The sequence below is a fragment of the Bos indicus x Bos taurus genome, chromosome 15 (genome assembly GCF_003369695.1).
Source record: "Bos indicus x Bos taurus breed Angus x Brahman F1 hybrid chromosome 15, Bos_hybrid_MaternalHap_v2.0, whole genome shotgun sequence".
NCBI classification, from domain to species: domain Eukaryota; kingdom Metazoa; phylum Chordata; class Mammalia; order Artiodactyla; family Bovidae; genus Bos; species Bos indicus x Bos taurus.
In genome coordinates this window covers 66,501,848-66,518,234 of record NC_040090.1, presented here as the reverse complement: position 1 = coordinate 66,518,234, position 16,387 = coordinate 66,501,848, and the positions used below count along the sequence as shown (strand labels likewise).

At 36.6% G+C, this 16,387-nt stretch overlaps 1 protein-coding gene across 5 annotated transcripts in view; it reads right to left on the bottom strand.

Moving 5' to 3' along the window:
- The window catches only part of LOC113905890 (protein NPAT), a 56,300-nt gene that overhangs the window by 15,852 nt on the left and 24,061 nt on the right, over nucleotides 1-16,387 (bottom strand). For 2 of the 5 annotated variants that reach the window (XM_027563837.1, XM_027563838.1), the window contains exons 2-9: nucleotides 14,587-14,627; nucleotides 13,857-14,075; nucleotides 12,380-12,461; nucleotides 11,375-11,450; nucleotides 7,504-7,595; nucleotides 7,335-7,422; nucleotides 3,008-3,104; nucleotides 2,057-2,185 (exon numbers count right to left, since the gene is read on the bottom strand). In XM_027563837.1, the coding sequence (XP_027419638.1) occupies nucleotides 2,057-2,185; nucleotides 3,008-3,104; nucleotides 7,335-7,422; nucleotides 7,504-7,595; nucleotides 11,375-11,450; nucleotides 12,380-12,461; nucleotides 13,857-14,075; nucleotides 14,587-14,627 (824 nt within the window). Of the gene's footprint in view, nucleotides 1-2,056; nucleotides 2,186-3,007; nucleotides 3,105-7,334; nucleotides 7,423-7,503; nucleotides 7,596-11,374; nucleotides 11,451-12,379; nucleotides 12,462-13,856; nucleotides 14,076-14,586; nucleotides 14,628-16,206; nucleotides 16,280-16,387 lie in introns of all 5 variants that reach the window. The other 3 variants (XM_027563836.1, XM_027563839.1, XM_027563840.1) reach the window with 3 other exon arrangements.

The following is a 16,387-nucleotide window of genomic DNA, read 5'->3' as shown; positions in this document are numbered from 1 at the left end:
TTTGGTGATTTAGAAAGGGAGGCAGATACAGAACAGAAAGTCATAATAAAACATGCTAATAACTGTAACAGTATAGAACAAAAGGCACCTTTTCGAGCCTATGGAATGTGAGAAAGTTATAAAGAAGTATGTCATGAGGAGACCTTGACAAATAAAAGAAGTGCAATAGTTAGAAAAAAGGGCATATGAGAAAATACTTATATACTGTCATAGATCATTCACAGTTTAGAAAATATTAACAATATGAAATATATAATGGGAAAAATCTAGAAAAATGTATAGCAATCATTATCAAATTCTGTTAATGTGACACTGGTAACATAATAATGGGTATGGAGCACGTGAAAATCCTTATTGTGGGGAAATCAGTAAAAATTACATCCAGGTAGTCAGTTTCAATGGAGAAGGCCATGGCACCCCACTCCAGTACTCTTGCCTGGAAAATCCCATGGATGGAGGAGCCTGGTGGGCTGCAGTCCATGGGGTCACTAAGAGTCGGACATGACTGAGCGACTTCACTTTCACCTTTTACTTTCATGATTTGGAGAAGGAAATGGCAACCCACTCCAGTGTTCTTGCCTGGAGAATCCCAGGGACGGGAGCCTGGTGGGCTGCCGTCTATGGGGTCGCACAGAGTTGGACACGACTGAAGCGACTTAGCAACATCAACAACAGTCAGTTTCAATCAAGTGGGAAGAGACTTTCTTAGAAAATAGGATTTCAAGTTTCATTTTGTGCAGGGCAGGGTACAATCTTCCACACATAATATATATGAGAAAGACATCCTACTACAATTCAACCTAAGAAGAAATGGAGGATTGGGCTTGGGTACAGGCAAAGGACTCTCAGTAGGAATGTAGTCTGACATATTCTAAAACTAGGTTTTGGAAGACATATTGTGAAACTTGGAAGTCATGAAGTTTTTTGATGAAGTTGGAAGGAGTAATGGCATTTAAGAACAGATGAACAGAAAAGATTACGTTGGCATACCTTGGTGTAGACAAAAACAGACAGAGTGGTACCAAACAGGCATAAAGTTTAGCAAGTGTGAGATGCCAGGATAACATGAGAGAAGCCAGGATAATGGTTATGAAAGGAATAGTGGTTGGGAAGGGATACGAACAGATGTTTTTGTGGTGCTGGCGGTATTCTATTTTTGACCTGAGAGATTGTTATGTGGGTGTTTCCTTGCTGATAATTCAATGGGCGAAGTATATTTTTATTGTACAACATTTCTGCAAGTGTTACAGGATTCCCAGGTGGTACTAGCGGTAAAAACCTGCTTGCCAATGCAGGAGATTTAAGAGACATGGGTTTGATCCCTGGGTCAGGAAGATCCCTGGAGAAGGGGATCTAGTATTCTTGCACCCCACTCCAGTATTCTTGCCTGGAAAAACCCATGAACAGAAGAGTTTGGTGGGTTATAGTCCATGGGTCACAAAAAGTCGGACATAACTGAAAAGTGACTTAGCATGCATCACATAAATGAAATTTTGAAAAACTTGGCAAAATTTTAAAAGATCTGAGACAGACATATTCACTGCCTGACCTCAGTTACTGTAGGACAATTATGTGCCATACTGGTATTCCATGAGAGGCTTCCATAAGTCACTTCCATAAGAAGTGACTTAGTAAACATACAGGAATATGACCTAAAACCTCAAAAATCTATTAATTCAGGACCATCAGCAGAGTATACAACCTCCTCTAAATAAGAGGTATAGATACTGAGCACTCAGCTGTATTTGCTTACTAGGCTGGATATTAATACCACAAATCAACCTTATATATGGGATTTATTCTGAACATGTGCCTCAAAAAATTATGTTTGAAGTTATAGACTTTGGTTGAATTGGTCAATACTAGTCATACCAAATTGTGCATGTCAAGTCTATTGTATCATGAAGGAATGAATAATAAAAATTCATCATTTAATCAAAGTACTAAAAGTGTGGGAATAATTCAAACAATTTTCAAATTAAACAACATTTTCTGCCCTAGAGATTTTCGGATTGATATTAGGATTTAGACTGATATTAACACATCGAATTCTTACCAGATTCTTCTGTTTCAAAAGTACCTTTAACTGCTAGATTAGTTTCACCTGCTAAGACTACACTGGGATTGGTTTCCATATGCTGACTGCAAATGCCTTGTGATATATTTTTATTATTCTTTGTTTTACCTGTTAAAACAGGAATAGGGAAACAATTGGTTAAATGACCAAAATAAAAATAAGCATCAATTAATACATCTTGACAGTGGTCAGCAAATATTAAAGTTTGGTTTTAATTATAGTCCTTTGATTATGGTTTTTAACATGTTGCCTTATATATCATTGACAAGTATGATTTTTCCTCTAGACCAGTAGTTCTTATACTTTACTGTATATCATAATATACAGGTCCAAGAATTTGCATTTTGAACATGTTCTCAGATAATTCTGATCTGCTGGTTAGGAGACTACACTTTTAGCACTACTGCACTAGGCCATAAGATGGAAGGCAGTGGCCAAATATTTTTATTTCTTTTGTGTTATCCAACTGTGTTTAGTATAATATGCGCATAGTAGTAGACCACATTTTTTTTTTTCACAACACATTTTTGATGACTGGAAATACTGCTCACAACTATCCCTCTCACCCACAAGACTGCTCTCTATTTTTACAGCTACTCTTTAAGAGAAACAAGACTTTCCTGGTGGTCCAGTGGTTAAGAATTAGCCTTCCAATGCAGGGCATCTGGGTTCGATCCCTGGTTGGGGAACTAAGATTCCATATGCCTCAGAGCAGCTAAGCTCACATGCCACAACTAGAGAGCCCCACGCACCACAATGAAGACCCAGTGCAGACAAAATTAAAGAGAAAGAAAAAAACTCTTTCATATGAAAAAACACGAACTTTCTCCAGATGCTCTGGGAAATGTTATTTCACCATTTAAGCTACTTCTCCAAAGAAACTGGAGAAACATTTTTTCTGAACTATCTTGAAAGAAATGGTCTACCTACCATAGTCAAATAGATCAAAGAGTGCCTGAAAGGCTGGATCTGATTCTGTCTGCTCCAATATATCCTGTATAGCTTCTTCAGACATATGGATCTCACTCTGCAAAAACAAAAACAAATAAAAGTGACTCCAATTGAATTGATATGGTTTAATACCAAGGAAGTAATTACAGGACATCTATTCCCTTCCAAGAAAATTTTCTTCTGATTATAACACTATTCACTCAAATTAAAACAAGAAGACTAGCAAATAGAAAGTGAATGTTCCCTAATTCTACTATTTAATCACTTTGGTGAATATATTCCCAAACATTACAATAAAATAAATCTAAGAATATTTATGAATACAAAGTAATATCAAGCTGCAATGTTCATACTTGAGATACAGCACTGTGTAAGTTTAAGTTATACCATGTAACTTGATGTACATATACTGTGAAATGATTACCAAAAGAAGCTTACTTAATATTCATCATCTCATACATATTTTTTAAAAAGAAAAAAAAAAAAAAAAGTTTTTTTTTCCTTGTGAGAACTCTTAGGATATACCCTCTTAACTTTCAAATACTGTTGACTGTTGAACAACATAGGTTTGAACTGTGCAGGTCCACTTATATGCAGAATTTTTTCAATAAATATGTACTATAGCCCTACAAGGAGAAGGAAATGGCAACCCACTCCAGTACTCTTGCCTGGAAAATTCCATGGATGGGGGAGCTTGGTAGGCTACAGTCCATGGAGTCGCAAAGAGTTGGACATGACTGAGTGACTTCACTTTCTTTCTTTCTATAGTTCCTTTTGGAGAAGAAAATGGTAACCCACTCCAGTGTTCTTGCCTGGAGAATCCCATGGACAGAGGGGCCTGGTGAGGCTGCAGTCTATGGGGTTGCAAAGAGTCTGACACGACTACGCAACCACCACATAGCCCTACAAAATCCAACTTTGGCTGAATTTGCACTTGTGGAACTGATACATGAAGGGCTGACTATAAGGTTTGAAGTGGGCTTTTGATTGCATGTGGGGTCAGCACCCCTAACCTCAAGCTGTTACAGCAGTGTTAACTGTAGTCACTGTGTTACACACTGCATCCCCTGCACTTATAACTGAAAAGTTGTACCTTTTGACCACCTTTGTCCAGTATTCCAACTTCATATCTCTTTTTCTATGAGTTTGGTTTAATAATGTTCTTTAATCAGCTTTCTTCATATTAGTTTGTTGTACACTGCTTTCTAGATCCTCCAATATAAATCTATCTCATTCTTTTTATCTGCTTGTTTTTGTCTCATTTTATTTAAAAATTTTTTTTACTTTTTTTGGCTGTGCCACGAAGCATGTGGGATCTTAGTTCCTTCATTGGGGGTGGAACCTGTGCCCCCTGAAGTGGAAGCAAGGAGTCTTAACTCCTTACTGCCAGGGAAGTGCCTGTATCCATATTTTAAATACTTCCTCTAAATGTTGGACAATCCTTTCTTATGTGCTCATCCTTAAAAGCAGCATGCCAAAAGCTACCTTTAAATTCTGTTTAAATTCTTCAATTTTGGTGAAGCATACATTTGGATCCCAAGGGAGAGGAAATTCATGTAGAGCAAGAGATAAGGTGGAACTCTCATGAAATGATTAAAAGCTTGCATTTTTAAAATAAAAATGGCCATAAAATGAAAAGAGAAACTAAAGAACCAGTTAACCTTTGACAATGAAGATGTGCAGAGACCATCAATAATTCTTGATGAAATGTGATTTAGAAGAAAGCCAGGAGCTTGAACAAATACTTCTTTATCTATGAACTTGAAAAATCTATCATAATGTAAATAATGTCAAGAATCAACAATCCAATGTTAATCAAACTATGAAGTGGGACATAACCTCTTCAAAAGTTATTGCTGAGGAAAAGCAATTTTCTAGTAAATTTCTCATTACATTCAAACTTTAAAAATAATAATTGAAAGAATCCTGAAATACATGTTCCAAACTTGTCAGTCTGCCTTTTAACTTTAATGATGCTTTTAAAAAAATAATTTCTAAAACTTAAAACAATTTGTATTTATCTTTTATTTTTGGCTGTGCTGTGCTGTTGCTGCATGGGCTTTTCTCTAGTTGCAGCAAGTGAGGGTTACTCTTTAGTTGTGGTACACAGACTTCTCTTGCGGTGACGCATGGTCTCTAGGCTTCAGTATTTGTGACTTGTGGGCTCAGCAGTTGTAGCTTCTGGGCTGTAGAGCACAGGCCCAGTAGTTGTGGTACACGGGTATATGGGATCTTCCCAGATCAGTTATCAAACCAGTGTCTCTTGTATTGGCTGGTGGATCCTTTACCACTGAGCCACCACGGAAGCCCCTTTAATGTTGCTTTTAACAAGCACATATTTTGAATTTAAGGAAGTCTTAAAAAAAAATCACAGTCAGTGATTTGTATAACCCAAGATATCTTGCCTATCCCAAGGTTACAAAGAAGTATAAAAATATTTTTAAAATTTACCTATTTGTACAAGTGGCTCTGTTCTCTTAGTGAAGCTGATGCATGTATTACTCCATTGCTGTTCTTTCAGTTATTGAAATCTGAATTTTAAACTTTTCCCCAGTATACAATATTATGAATACCATGAACAGAGGGCTGTGTCTTCATTTTCTTTTAACCTCTCACAGTATCTAACAGAGTGTCTTCATTACAGTAAGCACCTGATGTATTTGTGGAGAAAATATAAGCAAGGAGTTGAAGATTATAAAAATTTAGAATAGGGGATATGTTAAACTTTAAGATAGTGGAAGACTACTAAATAATTTAAAAAGTGAAAGTGAAAGTTGCTCAGTTGTGTCTGACTTTGTGACTCCATGGACTGTCCATGGAATTCTCCAGGCCACAATCCTGCAGTGGGTAACCCTTCCCTTCTCCAGGGAATCTTCCCAATCCATGGATCAAACCAGGGTCTCCAGCATTACAGGTGGATTCTTTACCAGTGGAGTCACAAGGAAGCCCAAGAATACTGGAGTGGGTAGCCTATCCCTTCTCCAGCGGATCTTCCCGACCCAGGAATCGAACTGGGGTCTCTTGCACTGCAGGAGAATTCTTTTACCAACTGAGCTATCAGGGAAGCCAGGTTGCTTTCAAAAAGCTTGTTCATATTTTGTTAAAATTTACTGAATTATAGGAAAATGTATAAAAAGTTTTTTTTTTTTAAGTATTCTGAAGGAAGTGATTAAACAAAAAAAAAAAAACTGAGTGGTTTTACTCAGAATTCATCATCTAAAAATAAACTGCTATCATGAATTCATTATTATGAATTCATTTGGTGGTACAGCAACAAAATGACTACATTATCTCAGAGTCTAAGTAAAAGCATATGCAACAACCACAATCTCAGCTGCTTTTCAAAAAGATATTTGCAAATCTTAAAATATGTATTGTTCAATTCTTCCTTTACCAGCTCATCCTCTTTCATCTTCACTGTCACTGGACTGCAAGTGATTATAGCCCCTATTTATATACTCTCAGCAGTAAATCTCACAGACAAGTATTCATTTAGTTAGTAACTTCTTTTTAAAGTGTCATGCTCACTTTATTTTGTTAAATATTACTTGGATTCTTCACATAAATTTAACGTATCATTTCATTGTTTCTTTACTTTTTATATAGTTTGTGCACGTGCAGAAGAAATGTAATTTATTTTATATACATTGTTCAGTACTGCTTACTGAACAAAAACACATCCACTGCTGCTGCTGCTGCTGCTGCTAAGTCGCTTCAGTCGGGTCCGACTCTGTGCGACCCCATAGACGGCAGCCCACCAGGATGCCTCGTCCCTGGGATTCTCCAGGCAAGAACACTGGAGTGGGTTGCCATTTCCTTCTCCAATGCATGAAAGTGAAAAGTGAAAGTGAAGGCGCTCAGTTGTGTCAGACTCTTCGCGACCCCACAGACTACAGCCTACTAGGCTCTTCTGTCCATGGGATTTTCCAGGCAAGAGTACTGGAGTGGGGTGCCATCGTCTTCTCCAACTAGATGGGTTAAGAATGTCTTATTCTACCATCTCAATAAAGCAATTTTAACATATTTAAATCAAATCATTGTACTGCATGCCTAAACTTATACAGTGATGTATACCAACTATTTTTTAATAAAACAGGAAAAACTATTGCAATTTTGATACTGAAAATTCACTAACACATTTTCAGGAACAGATTACATTTGGATAATGAAGGAAATCTGTATTTTAATTATTATTTTAAAGCATCTTATACATATGGTTAGCCATGGCTTTGAAATGAAACCAGAATACTATCAGTTTTAATGATGAGTATACCTACTGCACACACACATACACCCTTAACCATACCTGAAGTCCCAGGAGTTCATCAATTGAAGTCTCTGGTTCACTAGGGTTGCTATCTGTTTGCTTAGGTACTTGAGCAATACTGTTGTCACTGTAATACGCAAAGGAAAACTTTTATTGTAGTTCTCAACTAGGCAAAAACAATTAGGTATTTTAGACACAAATATTTTACCTAGTCAAAAATTTATTAATGTTTTCTGCAAGCTTTTCTTGAAGAGACTTGTTGCTTAGTATCTTTTCTCGTGCATTTTCAATAACCATTTGCTGAAAAAGAAATCAGTATTAGTAAAAGCACAAGATGGAGTATTATGTTATTTGTCTAAAAAGAATCAATGGAAGCTGGATAGTTTTAATGAATCTAGGTAGAAACTCAAAAGTTATGGTGGTGCCTTCCATATTAATACCAGATTACTATGTTAACCACTTACAAATATTTTCACAGATCCTTCACCAACTTCTTTTTCACTTTGGAACTGCATAGTTCCAAACTCTTTAGCTTTTCATACAAGGTTTTAAATAAGCTGACTCTATTCTGGAAAAATGTCCTATTATATTGCATAATCCAGCAATAACAGTGTATTTACAGTTTCTTCAACATACTTCTGTTTCTTACTTGGTGCATTTGCACGGGTTAGCTATTCTGACTGGACTGTTTCTTACTGGTAAATATCCCTACAGTCTTAATGATGTTCTTCAGTCCCTTAAGTTGTGTACTATTCTTTGCGCCACCAAGGACTGCCAGCATGCCAGGCTTCCTGAGCCTTCACTATCTCCTGGAGTTTGCTCATATTCATGTCCATCAAGTTGGTGATGCCACCTAATCATCTCATCATCTACTGCCTCTTCTCTTTTTGCTTTCCATCTTTCCCAGCATCAGGGTCTTTTCTAATGAGTTGCCTCTTCACATCAGATGGCCAAAGTATCAGAGTTTCAGCTTCAGCATTAGTTCTTTCAATAAATATTCAGGGTTGATTTCCTTTAGGATTGACTAGTTTGATCTCCCTGCAGTCCACGGGACTCTTAAGAGTCTTCAGCACCACAATTCGAAAGCACCAGTTCTTTGGTGCTCAGCCTTCTATATGGTCCAACACTCACATTCATTTGTACAGGACGACTGGAAAAACCACAGCTTTGAGTATGCAGACCTGTGTCTGTTTTTTAACATGCTGTGTAAGTGTGTCACAGTTTGGCTTCCAAGGAGCAAATGTCTTTTAATTTCATGGCTGCAGTCACCATCTACAGTGATTTTGGAGCCCAAGAAAATAAAGCCTGTCACTGTTTCCACTATTCCACCTTCCTTTTGTCATTAAGTCATGGGCTGTATGCCATGATCTTAGTTTCTGAATGTTGAGTTTTAAGCCATCTTTTTCACTCTCCTCTTTCACCTTCATCAAGAGGCACTTCAGTTTCTCTTCATCGCCTGCCATTAAAAGTGGTACCATCTGCATATCTGTGGCTGTTGATATTTCTCCCAGCAATCTTGATTCCAGCTTATGCTTCACCCAGTCTGGCATTTCACATGATGTACTCTGCACACAAGTTAAATAAGCAGGGTGACAATATACAGCCTTATTGTACTCCAGTCCCAATTTTGAACCAGTCCACTGTTCCATGTCCAGTTATAACTGTTGCTTCTTGACCTGCATACAGATTTCTCAGGAAGCAGGTAAAATGGTCTGGTATTCTTTTTTCTTAAGAATTTCCCAGTTTCTTTGTGACCCTTACAGTCAAAGGCTTTCACATAGTCAATGAAACAGCAGTAGATGCTTTTTTTGGAATTCTCTTGCTTTCTCTATGATCCAACAAATGCTGGCAATTTGATCTCTGGTTCTGCTGCCTTTTCTAAATCCAGCTTTTTCATCAGCAAGTTCTCAGTTCACATACTGCTCAAGTCTAGTGTGAAGGATTTTAAGCATAACCTTGCTAGCATGTGAAATAAGCGCAACTGTATGGTAGTCTGAACATTCTTTGGCATTGCCTTTCTTTGGGATTGGAATGAAAACTGACCTTTTCTAGTCCTATAGCCATTGTTGACTTTTCCAAGTTTGCTGACATGTGTGCAACACTTTAACAGCATCATCTTTTAGGATTTGAAATAGCTCAGCTGGAATTCCATCACCTCCACTAGCCATGCTCTTAGTAACGCTTCCTAAGGCCCAGTTAACTTCACATCCTAGGATGTCTGGCTCTAGGTGAGTGACCACACCATTTTGGTTATTTGAGTCATTAAGACTTTTCCTATATAGCTCTTCTGTGTATTCCTGCCAGCCGTGCTTAATCTCTACTGCTTCTATTAGGTCCTTACCATATTTTTCCTTTATCATGCCCATCCTTGCATGAAATGTTCCCGTGCTGTCTCCAATTTTCTTGAACAGATTTCTAGTCTTGCCCATTCTATTGTTTTCCTCTATTTCTTTTGCCTTGTACACTGAAGGCTTTCTTCTCTCTCCTTGCTATTCTCTGGAATTCTGCATGCACTTGGCTGTATCTTTCCCTTTCTTCATTGTCTTTCACTTCTCTTTTTTTCTCAGTTATTTGTAAAGCCTCCTCAACAACCACTTTGCCTTCTTGCATTTCTTTTTCTTTGGGATGGTTCTGGTCATTACCTCCTGCATAATGTTATGAACCTCTGTCTGTAGTACTTCAGGCAGTCTGTCTCCCGGATCTAATCCCTTAAAGTATTTGTCACCTCCACTGTATATTCATAAGGAATTTGATTTAGGTCACACCTGAATGGCCTAGTGGTTTTCCCCACTTTCTTCAATTTAAGCCTGAATTTTGCTACAAGGAGCTAATGATCTCAGCCACAGCCAACTCCTGGTCTTGTTTTTGCTGACTGTATAGAGCTTCTCATTTCTGGCTGCAATGAATATTATTTATCTGATTTCGGTATTGACCATCTGGTGATGTCCAGGTGTAGAGTTTTTTCTTGTGCTCTTGGGAGAGTATGTTTGCTATGACCAGTGTATTCTCTTGACAAAACTGTTATCCTTTGCCCTGCTTCATTTTGTACTTCGAGGCCAAACTTGCTGTTACTCTAGGTATCTCTTAACTTCCTACTTTTTCACTCCAATCCACTATGATGAAAATGACATCTTTTTTTGGTGTTAGTTCTAGGTCTTCTAAGTCTTCACAGAACCAGTCAACTGCAGCTTCTTTAGGATCAGTGGTTGGGGTATAGACTTGGATAACTGTGATACTGAATGGTTTGCCTTGGAAACGAACCAAGATCATTCTGTTATTTTCGAAAGTGCACCCAAGCACTGCACTTTGGACTTTTTTGTTGACTATGAGGGCTAATCCATTTCTGCAAGGGATTCTTGCCCACAGTTATAGATAAAATGGTCATTTGAATTAAATTCCCCCATTCCCATTCTAATTTTAGTTCACTGATTCCTAAGATGTTGATGCTCGCTTTTGTCATTTCCCACTTGACCACATCCGATTTTCCTTGATTTATGGACGTGACATTCCAGGTTCCTATGCAATATTGTTTTTTACAGCATTGGACTTTACATTCGCCACCAGGCACATCCATAACCGAGTGCTATTTGTGCTTTGGCCCAGCCTCTTCATTCTTTCTGGAGCTATTAGTAATTGCCCTCCATTCTTCCCTAGTAGGATACTGGACACCTTCTGACCTGGGAAGTTCGACTTCTGGTATCATGTCTTTTTGCCTTTTTTTACTGTTCATGTGGTTCTTGTGTTAGTAATATTGAGAGGTCTGCCATTTCCCCCCACCTCTAGTGGACCACAGTCCACAGTTTTGTACTTACAGTCTATCCCAAAGCAATTCTACGACAGTTTTTTTTGTGTCACATCATATGGCTTGCTGGATCTGCTTCCTGACCAGGGATTGGATCCTTGAAGTGGCAGTGTGGAGTCCTAAACACTGGGCTGCTAGGGAATTCCCTCTACTGTAGTTTTACAGAAATAGTACATTTTACACAGACACACACTATATATTTATATAAATCGTATACATATGAATAGTTATAAACTCAGGAATATCTTAAGTTGCAAAGTTTGGGAAGGTCACTTACTTTTTCTACTACAAATGCATTTGGATCCTGCAAATTTCGTATTGTTGAATGAGGCCCAGACTTCCGTTGAGATTCACTGAAACACATTTTAAAAGCTTATCTTTTAACTAGTATGAATAATCCAATGATCATTACATATAAAGACAAATCTTAGTCATGGTGGAAAAGATATTTTCTCTATTTGTGGTAGGAACAAAGGGCAGTAGAGTTGAAAAGCATTAATAGTCTTGAATTGAGAAATGAATCTGAGATCTAGCTTTATTATTTATTAACTATATGGTCTCTACCAGGTACCCTCTGACCTACTTTATAATGGGATAAAACTAAAGCTTTACAGGGTTAATGCAAGAATTCAATAAACATAAAGTATATGTAAAGACTTTATAAAAAGGTCAAAGTTCTTATAAATGTTAGATATTGTTACAGTACTTTTATAATTTCATGTGGTTAAGTGTGAAATCTTGCCAAAGAGGCTGAGGTCAGCCTTGAACGAGAGACAACCAATAGTAAACATTCCAACAAAAATACCCAGGGCATGGCAATTGAGAAAAAGCAAAAACATTTTAAACTATTATCTCTCTTTTCTGAAATATTCTTCAAAAAAAGACACATGGGCTAAATAGGACAGAAAGAGTACTTCTCAGAGAATGTCTGAGAAGATTTATAATTATCAGTTTAGGAGTTTAAATATATGTTTGTAGACCCTAAAATATGCTGATAAAAAATGATTATTTCCAAAAATCTGAGTTAACATTAATTTTAATGTTTTTCTATACTACTACAGAAAAAACACTTCTAATGAAACACATTCCTAGATCATTGATTTCTGAAACAATCTGATTTCAGGGAGATTATAAAGTAAAAAAAAGAAGTGCTTTGAAACAGCTATAATAGTAGAGTCTCAAGTACTTAATGCAATTTTGTTACTTTATTCATAATGTAAGTATCCTTGTGCAATTTTTTTGTAATGGTTACTGGAAACATGTCTTTTTAGAAAGCATTTACCTTTTGCGTCTACCAGGAGACATTAAACTGGCATGATTTTTCCTTTCCTGAGCACCAGTATTATTATTTAAAGCCTCTCCAGCTGTATTTCAAGAGAACAAAACAGTAAGTCAAGGAAACAGAATAGTTTTTTAAAACTTGAATTAACTGAATAAAAATAGCACTACATAGTGATTATTTTAAATTCAGTTAGTATATATTGAGTGCCTACTATGTGCAAGGCACTACAGAAGATATTGTGTGTGTTAGTTGCTCAGCTGTGTCCCACTCTTTGCAACCCATGGACTGTAGCCCACCCGGCTCCTCTGTCCATGGAATTCTCCAGGCAAGAATCCTGGAGTGGGTTGTCATTACCTTCTCCAATAGAAGATATTAAGATACATAAAATATAGCCCCCATGACTTAAGGTTTTACAGTAAAATACAAAGTAGAGTATACAGAATAGTTTCAACAAAAAATGCCATGGCAGAACAAACGAACTGTAAGAAGTATAAACTAAATATACTGCTAAGTGTTTTTACCCAGAGGTGTTAAAGAGATTGGAGCAAAGATGGAAATAAGGGAGAATGTAATGGTTGTCAATACATTTTACATGCACAAAGAGAAAAAAAGACTGGTCTAAGAACCGAGAGGGGTGACACCTCAATTCTAATCCCAGTTCTGTTACTAACTAGCCTTTTGCTCCTAAATATCATGTGCTTTTAATACTATCAAGTATATAACAAACAAGAAGTACTAGATGACCTCTAAGTTTATTCTTAGCTCTAAGATTCAGCCAGGAATACGTAGGATTTTCAACATGTAGAGATGGAGGTTAACCAGAAAAACATTCCTCATTTCAGCAGGACAGACTACTATGAACAAAGTGTTCACATATAATGTGCATTCCTTTTAAAAGCAAATAAGAGGGTTTTTTTTTTCCAATTAATGCAGATAAGTGAGAACTAGAAGAGACTTCAAGGTTGGACATCAGTTAGAACAGATAAAAGAATCCCAGATTAACACATCTCACAGATTTAATAATATGCTTAATGGCAAATTGAACAAGTGAGCGCGCACATATTATCTAAATTTACCCACTTCTAGCCTCTTATCTTGGAGAAGGCCATGGCACCCCACTCCAGTACTCTTGCCTGGAAAATCCCATGGACAGAGGAGCCTGGTAGGCTGCAGTCCATGGGGTCGAGGATACGACTGAGTGACTTCACTTTCACTTTTCACTTTCATGCACTGGAGAAGGAAATGGCAATCCACTCCAGTGTCCTTGCCTGGAGAATCCCAGGGACAGGGGAGCCTGGTAGGCTGCAGTCTATGGGGTCGCACAGAATCGGACACAACTGAAGCGACTTAGCAGCAGCAGCAGCCTCTTATCTACTTTTTGCCATATTTTATACCATGAATATAAAGATATTATCACATCATCTCATTCACACAATTTGATTAAAACAAAATTTAAAAGCACAAAATGTAAACTTACTGGTCATAGTGTCTTGTGACTGTGAATGGTTGACCACTACAAAATCTGACCTCAAAGGAGCTGAAATTTGGCCAGTTGGCCTAATAACTTGTGTAGCTGTCAAAGGAGAATTGGTAAATTGTCCTAAAAGATACGGTAAAGGCTCTGAACTGACAGGAGCTGCTTGAGATGCAAGCCTTCTCTGACGTTTGATTTCTGCAATCCCATTTCTTGTTCGGGCTGAAACACACAAGCATTTAAAAAATTAACTCAATGTCAGAGTAGTTTGGGAATTTTAAGATGTCTATACAATATATGTTCTACACATTTAACAGTGAACCTAAAAAATAGCCCCTAGAATTATCACCTGTTTATGTGATAATTTCACAAGAAACAAACTAAAATTGAGTACACTTGAAATTTTAAAAATCCAAGAATACATTTCTTCTGTAATAATTAAAACTGATAACATCTCCACAATCAGGAAAACAAATTTATGGAATGAGAATTAAAGATGTGAATACATGAGAGCCAATGAGAAAAATAAGATATACTATTTTAAATGCATATTTTTACAATTAATGAAAATATTATTTTCTAATATGATAACGGTACTTAGAAAAACAGAAGTTTAAACAAAATGTAAATGCAGCACACATGTATTGTTAACAAAAACGCTCATCTGACATTAAATTTGAGTTAAAGTAAAGTAATTCTGAACATTATTTAGAGTTTAAAGTTGAATACCAACCTCTCTGACTGGCAGCAAACCCTGGGGAACTTTGCATGCTCCTAATAAACAAAAGTAGTTAGACATTAAAAAATTTCTGTTGCTACGATACATTCTGATTTAGTTACAGTCAGACCTGAAGTAAATTATGAGTTAAAAGGCAAGAAATTTCTCTCAGATAAAAAAGATAAGCACTTTTTTTCTGGGTAACCAAATCTTATCTGCTTTAGGAAAAAAACAGTGGCATATAAAAATGCAAACATGTATAATTTTATTAATCAAGTTTCTATCCAATGCAGTAAGCAAGAGCTTTGAAATACCATTAAGAATACAATTTGCCTTGAATTTAGGAACTCAATATATTTAAGAAAGTTATATATAATATTTTATAATTTTCAATTATCTTTTATAACTATAAAAATGCCTTCCCAGAGAAATTCTGATTTTATATAACTGCATACATAAATACTTCAGAATCCAAGTTGATTTCAAAAGAGATCCTGCTTTCATCAAATTTATGACTATGACATTGTTTCACCAAACTTCTAAAGAAGGAACAAAGCAAACAGGTAAGAAAATTCACAATATAAACTGATTCTCCTTTTGCTATGAATTGGTTACCCATGTATTTTGTAAACAATCAGATACTGTGCCATTTTCCTCAGAAATCTGTCAAATAAGTGTCTGCCAACAAGAGCCACAAAACTTACTGAATCAAATAAGCATTTTTAACAGCACACAAACCAACCTTGGAGAACACCTGGCTAGGAGGTTTCTTTTTTTATGTAATACCTTGTCAGTAAAACACTGCAGTAACTTATAAATACTTCATAGGTGTTAAGTTGTGAATGTCTTTGAAGACTGTTTGCAAGGGAATGAAAGAGGAAAGGGAAGTCAGGAAAGGGGAATAAAAGTAAGACTACCAAATAAAATGTAGTACAGAGTCACACAAAAAGCACTTGGAGCCATTCTAGCAGTTTCAGCTGAGGAAGGAAAGGAGGCCCCTGCTGAAGTGGGGTATTCACTTGTAGCTCTGGGAGAAAGTGTAAGAAAGGATGGTTTTCATACTAGACTCAAGTTGAGTAAGATATGTTATAAAATTGATTCCTATTCTAAAGATAGTGAGACTAGCATTCCAAGGCCATGACATAGTTAAGTTCTAAAAGCAGAAGTGTTATTATTCGGGTTTGTTCCTTTATCCAGTAGTGTTATTATTCGGCTTTGTTCCTTTATAAGGGAAGAACAAAAGTGGCATGGATTACACATATCAATTTTCTGCATGTGTAATGAAGATGCAACTGTATAAGGGAAGTCACATGGGGCTTGAGTTAGTAGATTTCTATCCATGAAGACTGGACTAGATTTGTATTCAGCCAGAGATCTGCCTCTAAATTGTTACGGGAACCTGGGAATATCATTAATTTCCTCATTTCTAAATATTTTATTAAAGTACACAATTTATTTAAAATCATCTAATCAAAGACAAATATCAATAACCTGTAGCATAATTTCAAAATTAGATCAGTGTTAAATGCACAGTGTGGGTCATAAGATTTAAATGTGAAGTGACTCTTAATTGTGCTTGCATTCCAAAATTATTATGCACATTCTGATAAGCTGATGGTATAAGCCTTTTATTACCTGATCTGAGAAAGTGTATGGTCTAACTTCTTCCACAGAGATGACATAATTGCTGGGACATCATTTGATGTTTCTAAATCATAAGAGGAAATGTTTCATAAAAAATCCATCATTTAATTTGAACAGACACAGAAAATCAATAAGGAAAACTTTTCTCTCAGCTGCTGATATTATGTTGGGA